Source organism: Parambassis ranga, chromosome 1 (genome assembly GCF_900634625.1).
Source record: "Parambassis ranga chromosome 1, fParRan2.1, whole genome shotgun sequence".
Lineage (NCBI taxonomy): Eukaryota > Metazoa > Chordata > Actinopteri > Ambassidae > Parambassis > Parambassis ranga.
In genome coordinates this window covers 22,545,220-22,552,830 of record NC_041022.1, presented here as the reverse complement: position 1 = coordinate 22,552,830, position 7,611 = coordinate 22,545,220, and the positions used below count along the sequence as shown (strand labels likewise).

Here is a 7,611-nt window from a genome sequence, read left to right as displayed (position 1 = left end):
AGCTGAGGTGGGCAGGGCTTGTTACAGTAGCTGTCAGTGAAGCTATCGGGGCAGGTACAACAGGCTGTGCGTGTGCATGCAGAGCTAGGCTCTCTAGTGCTGCTGGTTTCTGTAGAGCAGACGCCAACACTGACTAACCTGCTGCTTACAGTTCAGGACCTGGATTGCACTGGAAAACGGATTTCTTTTGGCAGTTATGAAGTAAGTTCTCTGAACATTTGTTTCAGATTAGGATATCTAACTGAGGAAGTCATCACAAGTCTCATTGTTGAGCAGTTTGTTGTCCTCATTTGAAAGATCTTATGGGCAGCTTATTGTTTAATTGTAGATGTAGACGTCATTACAACATAATTGTAGGTTTTATTTTCTGTCTTATGGTTAAATGCCTTTAAATCAGTGTACATAACATGATGTCACTCTGAAGGTAAAGAAGAAGCCTGTTACACTCAAAGACATCCATGGAGTCCAATCTGTCCTGTCTGTCCTCACTGAAAGAAGAAGACGATGTAGTTTACATTCAGCCACACTACAAAGAATCCTACCGCCTGGCTATTTATGGCCTGCTCTGTGGGGGCAAAGAGGCCTACGAGGAGTTCCTCCGAGCCGAGCAGATCAGCTACCTCCTGTCAGAGGATGAGATCCTCTTCATCCTGGACAATGCAGAGCTACCTGTTGTGGAGGATGACCAAGAAGGAAGCCGGCTCACAAGTGAAATCAGTCCGTCCACCTACTTCCCAACGGAATCAGATGAGGAGGTGCCGGACCTTGACCTGGGCTGGCCGGAGGTCATGCTGGAAGGCACGGACACCAGCATCAGCCTGCTGTTTCACCCACCCAGGCAGAACACGCCCACCATTAAGGAGGTGGTTCGGAAGCAGATTCAGGAGGCACGACAGGTGAGGTCAGATTTTTAAAAATATACCTGAAGTGTCAGGTAGATAAACAAACATGGATTCACCTTCCTGTGGCGCACAGATACTCAATACTGCACTCTGACAAGTACAATAGCAGTTTATCAACAGCACGCACAATGAAAGGCGTTGCTTTACACAGAGGAAAATACACATCATTCTGCATATTTCTCTGCACACAGAGTACACTGTAGGGCTGGGTTAAGTATACATTACCACACAGACAGCTGACTGCACCAGTTCAAATGTTTTGGTCAGTTACCAAGGCAACTAAACAGTGTTTTTGCTCCACACAAAAAAGTACAAATCACAACAAGCCCCATTAATTACTGTCATATTGCAGATGTTACAGGGTGGTTCGTAGCATAGCTGATTCATCGAAAATTAGCCATAAATACTTTCTTTTGTGCTACTTTACAAAGAAAACAGCAGAATAATCCACTTCCTCCGGGCTGTAGCTCCAATCAGGAGATTTAGTTTAGAAAAAAAATCATGATGGACACTTCAGAGCTCAGAAGCACAGACCTGCTACAGGAGAATTTTATACATTATAATGTGATTCTGATGGGGAAAAAATTCTGCACTTCTGTAGCTCTTTACTATTACTCAGCTATTACTATCTACTATTACTGTAATAATGCACCTAATCATTAGATAAACCTAGTTGTTAAAAATTGCTTGTTGTATTCTGGTAGCAGATACCATTAGAGTGGCTCTGCAGTGCTCATGTGTGAAGGTTGGAGATGGAGAAATAGCTCTGCAGGCTGCAGGAAAAATATGCACATTTGATGGGTGATCTGTTCACCAAAACATTTGGTGGAGAAGATATTGCAAAATGACCAAACCCATATCCAGCAGCTAGAAAAGTTTAAAGAGTGACTTGCAGCTGCAGGATCCTGGAAGAAAGACAAAGATCCTCCAGCAAACTATTAGTCATTACTTTTTGTGAGAGAACAAATGAAGATGAGTCTTGTCACAGCATGAGGTACATACTGTGCTCAGCTTCACTCCACACACACTCTGCTCAGCTACACGGACACACAAGGCTGACCTTTCAACTGTGAAAGGAGTTCCTTTGAGTGTGTGTGTCTGTGTGTGCAGGGAGGGACTTCCATTCCACAGATACCCGCTATCTGATAACAGCAAGAAGTGGAGCATTTTGATCAATGCATGCACACAGTGACGTAGCTGTAACGGTTGTAAGTGGAACAGGTAAAACTCGCTCTGATCCTTATCAGGACAAGTATAAAACAGTCCTGTTCTTACATTTTAGATGTGAGAAGCACTCCTCTTATTAAGTCAATACACAGAAAGTAAGCAACATGCCCTGTGAGTGGGACACATCTAAGCAATGCAGAAAAAAGCATTACATCCCCATTCTATAAGCCTACCAAATCTTTTATTATGATCCAGTGTGTTTTTGCATTCTAAGTGTGCCCATATGTCTGTTATGCCTTCAGGTTATCGCCATAGCGATGGACATCTTCACTGATGTGGACATTTTTAAAGAGATCATCAGTGCGACTCTGAGGGGGGTGGTGGTCTACATGCTTCTGGATGATGCCCACTTCAACAGCTTCCTCATCATGTCGCACAGAGTGGGCATCAACATCCACGACCTTAAGGTGAGAAACACAACACTGTGGCGTGTAGGACCATGAATGTGACCACCACCACCACCTCACACACACACATGAACAGTGTACACCATAGTGATATATGGTGTGGTCATTTTCTGACATTTAAAACAAAAACAAATATCCATACATTTGTATTCCCTGAGCCTGAGCCTTAGTCTGTGACATGACCTTTCTGCTATTTGCACAAGCATTTAGCAGATTAAGTCTGACATTTGCTCCACACCCCGGTGGAAACTCTGTCATTTACCAGCAATTCTCTGCTGTGTTTGTACCTGTAATTATCATATGAGACAGCCGCCGCAGGACGGAACTGTTGGCGCTTCTGGATTTTCCTGTTAAACAGCATCGGGGCGATGTTTCAACAGTCCAAACAACAAGTCATCAGAGAGAACACAGTGTTGGCTTTGTGATCTGTCTACAAAGTGCCTAGCCGGTAGCTACATCAAAATATCAGCCTCAGAACAACTGACACACAGGTTTGATCATGTCGAGTCGATCACTAAGGGTGTGTTAGAGGAGAAGGAAACAGTAACCTACTGCTCTACTTAAAAACTAACCATTTTTTGTGAGGTTGTTGCGACGTGAGTTATTGCATCTGTGAAGCACAACAGGAAGAGACAGCCAAAGGCTTGAGCCCCACAGTGAGGTCCTTTGTTGGCATGATTTGGGTCACAGTCAGAGGCGATCACAGATCAGAATTGAGTTCCTTTTTATGTAAAGATTATGCCCGGTTGTATTTTCTACATTATCCACAGCTTATTTTCATCACATGTGAACTGTTGGATCACTTATCATAATCTCTCAACCATAATTTTGTAACTTGATACTGAAAGACTGTTTCAAGCATAACAAACGCACAGACAGTAGCTGTACATGGAGCACTGCAGTCACCCACTGATGTTCCTGCATCAGGCTGTAGTCTGTTCTTTGTCCTGTGCAGTTTTTCCTTTCTGTTTCACAGTCTGTAAACAAACTACAGTACGGGTGTTATTGCAAATCCTACACAGTGTAACTGGTGAAATTGGTCAGAATACATGTATCTCTGTGGATGTCCATCCATCCTTAGTCATAGTAAACATCACAACACATTTAGCGATAAGGATGTTCACTGTACACAATGACACAGTCAGTTGTCATTCTGATGTACAGAAAGGCTAACATCAGTTACCAAACCAGTAATCCAGACAGTAATGATCATGTTGAAGTGTACAGAAGTATTTCTGGTGTAAATGTCTGTTTAATTAAGCAGAAACGAGTCATGTGTAAACTTGGTTTTTAAACAGGCAATGCCACATTCCAGCTTCTTGTGCAGTGAATTGGAAAAGTGTTTACCTGGAAATCTGCTAACAGCAGAACAAACCAGGGACACATCAAAACTGCATTATTATGTCAGTGAGTGTATAAAAGGCAAATGCAGTGTGGTCAAGTTCATTTCACTACAGTAAAGGCTTCTTTGAGTAAGGTGGAAAAAATATGTGAAATCTGCCAAAACAAGCTAAACAACATTAGCAATTCATGTTTATTTCTTTAACAGAACCTCCGTGTTCGGACTGTTCAGGGGCCACAGTATCAGTGTCGGTCTGGAATAAAGTTTCATGGTGGTTTGGAGCAGAAGTTCATTCTGGTGGACTGCCGGACGGTTTTGTATGGAACATACAGGTGAGTCAGTCCTTTCTGTATAAAATTCAGAGGTCTGTCTCAGTAGCACTAAAGAGCACTAAATCAACATCCATATTTCCGTTCTGGAAAGACACAATGAGTTTTGCCTACTATTGTTTACATATAGTGACATGTGATCTTTGGATCTCTAAAATCCAGTTAAGGGTTGACAGCTTTAGGCATGAGTCTGCTGTGAGGTTGTCACAATAAAAAAGTTCCATATAACTTTGCATATATGGACAGAATTCCTATACCACAGTCAGGCCTTAGGAGGGAAGGTTATATTTGCTCCTGACACACATCACGCGGGAATGTCTTCTTCAGATCAATCTATGTGTTCTCTGATTCTCCATTTCATTTTTCAGCTACACATGGTCGTTTGAGAAGATCCACCTGAGCATGGTTCTGGTAGTCACAGGACAGCTGGTTTGTTCTTATGATGAAGAGTTTAGAAGACTCTACGCATGCTCCACAGTCCCTGCAGTCCTATCCAATGGCAGATCATCATCTGTCACATACCTTAGAGACACCCTGCAGAGCCCAAACTCCAGCCAGCTGTCTCTCAATCAAATTCACACGAGGTCCAGAATAGTGAACACTGTGAAAAGTTCTCAAGATGATAGGTTTAACAATGGCTCCATGTTGAGCAGAGGCCTGAGTGTGCAGGACAGGCTGAATCATTCTCACTGTCCTGACATGGGGAACCTGGTGAGGGGACACAGTTACGGAGGAGAACTTCAGAAGTTAAGTTCATTGACTCGTCTGAGAATGGGAACCAAGGACATTGGATATGCTCCTGGATCTAATCTGAGGGGAGGGTCAGGTTTGCCGCTAACAAATCGATTGTCTCAGCAACACCTCAGGCACCAGACTCGCTACGGCACGGACCAGCATCTAATTCCATTCAACTCTGAAACGTCCCTCCACAGGTGGAAGATCGACACATATTTTAATGAGAACAATATGCTTCTAGATTCATCATGTGATCCGTTATCCCCTATGATCTCCCCACATAGCAGTCACACAGGCCTAAATGAGCTGCAGTCACAGCTGATTCACAGCAGGTCGAGAGACATTAGGTCCAGAATGGAGGAAATGAGGCAGAAGAGGCTCAGTCTGCAGGAGCATGCTAATTTCAGGCAAAGCCAAGAATCCTTGAGGTCTGCATATCCGTCTCTAGAAAGACATAAATATATGTCTTCATTAAGAGGTCTGGACATACAGCAGAGCATGGCAAAATTAGGGCCTAATGCACAAGACAGCCACAACCTGGAGGACAGTGAGGCCAGGATGACAGGTGACAAAGGAGAGCACATTGTCACTGACAAACGATCAGCTTCTCATTACGACATCAAAACAGCTGCAGAGCGAAAGACAATGCTGACATATGACTGGCATGAGCCTCTCTCCAGGACCACATCAGCTGCTGATTTAGATCTGAAACTGATTGATGCAGCCAACAAGAACTCTCATTTGCAGTCCAGCAGTCTAAGTCTGCAGCACCTTAGAGCTATGCAATCTTTGACTGAGATCCCTGAAGAGAAAGAGGGTTCAAATACTCGTGTGGACCAAGGGCTCAAAGAGAGAAACGAGATCTACAAAGATGAAAAAGCGGTTCCAAAGGAGAACTTCGTCAAATCAAGTTTACCGTTGAATTCACAGTGTCGGGATCACACCAGAGAAAGCCAAGCTTCTAAGACAGCCAACAGCATAAGCTCAACTACACCCAGAGAAGGAAAGAAATCTGTTTCCAAAGAAGGCCAAGCTGTTCCAAAGATCTTAAATGCCTCTACGGGATCTCAGCATACAGCAGAGGGTAAGAGTAGTCGCACAGAGAAAGGGCAGACACAGCGAGAGGAAGCACTCCAGAGAAGGAATTCAATGAGAATGAAAGTACAGTCCATGCTCTCGTCAGATGAAAAGAAAACCTCCAAAAAAGAGGAGAAGTCCCTCCAAAGAAGGGCCTCGCTTAGATCACAGAGCACCTCTGGATCAAACCAGACCCTCAAGGTAGACAACTCTCAGGCAGTTGCTGCACCACAACCAGCAAGGAAAGGACAATCACCGAGCATCCCCAGGTCGCAGAACTCTGTCGGTACTCCGTCAGAGACAGAGAAGCACAAATCTCCATTCCAAAGGTTGGCTCCTCAGCGTTCCAGCAAAAAGAAGACTGCCCCCCCAGTAGAGGAGGACAAAGGCCAAGGAGTCACTGTCTATCAGCGAGAGAAGGCCTACAGCCGGTACGAGTACCTGCTCACTACTGAAAACATTCGCCTGGATAAGTCATTGAGAACTACAACTGTGTATTCTGCTGAGAAAGACAGAAACTCTTTTCTGAACCAGCGTGACTCTGAACATTCACTGTATCAGACTCAAAGTGGCGCTGACAACAAGCTGGGAAGATTCATGCAAAGAGTAGGAAACCTAATCAGCAAAAAGTGACGGCCTGACCCCTCTGTTGTTTATTAGTTTGATTTTGCCTCCCACACAGGCTGTTTACACACTGCTGAGCTGCGTCTTTCACAGGATGCCACAGACCTTATCAGTGTCTATGCAGCACTCTGAAGGATGGCTGGTAAAGTCAAAAGTAAAGTCAGTGAATATGATAAAAGCTCTTCTACACACTGAAAAATAAAGAAGTGAGGTGAACTGTAAAAATGGATGTTAATAACATGTCTTTTACTTAATGTGGTTCTTTAGGTTAAAGTTTAGTTTTTTTTAACATGAGCTACTTTTTTAAAATGTACAATCCAAAGATGAGAACCCACATGTATTTTGTTGTTTGCATTTACTGTATGTTGATTTTATATGTGTAAAATATGTGTAAAATAGTTTCTTCAATGCAGCTGATGTTTTGATGAGTTTGACGGTCATGGCTGGCCTTCCCTTTGTTACATATAATATAACATATGCGTTACATATAAACGCATCCTCGCTCAAAGTTTAATCTTGACAGCAGGTAATAAAGGTCGTTGAAGGTCTCATTACTTGTTGTTTTGGATGTTTTGTGTTGATCACCTGGCCTTCAGCAGCTATGCTCATAATTGTTTTGATGAAAGTCACCTATAATGTCATACTGTCACTGTGTTCTTGTATTTCCTGTAAATTCACCCACACATGAAAACTTTTTTACAGCAAAAATTTACACCACATAAAAAAGGAGGTGGGATAATCAGACCTGTGATTATTTGTAGGGCTTTATATTACTGAAGACAGATAATCACATGTGGAATTCAGTTTGGATTGTTAGAATACATAGAGCCCACTGCACTGTACTCTGCATTATTACAGCCAAGCTAGCGACCCCAAGAGGTGACCATGCACACTGCAGACAATGAAAAAAACAACAAAATATGACAACACTTCTTTGCACAGTTAGGCCTTTATTTTAAATCTATATT

The 7,611-nt window shown here is 43.1% G+C and overlaps 1 protein-coding gene across 1 annotated transcript; it reads left to right on the top strand.

Annotated features, from left to right (window-relative positions):
• Positions 1–59: 59 nt before the first annotated feature.
• Positions 60–7,585, top strand: LOC114438807 (protein FAM83B-like). Its single transcript, XM_028410379.1, has 5 exons — positions 60–201; positions 425–896; positions 2,372–2,536; positions 4,086–4,210; positions 4,576–7,585. Exons 2-5 carry the CDS (start codon positions 459–461, stop codon positions 6,650–6,652), a joined length of 2,805 nt encoding a protein of 934 aa, XP_028266180.1. The 5' UTR covers positions 60–201; positions 425–458; the 3' UTR covers positions 6,653–7,585.
• The last annotated feature ends 26 nt before the right edge of the window (positions 7,586–7,611 follow it).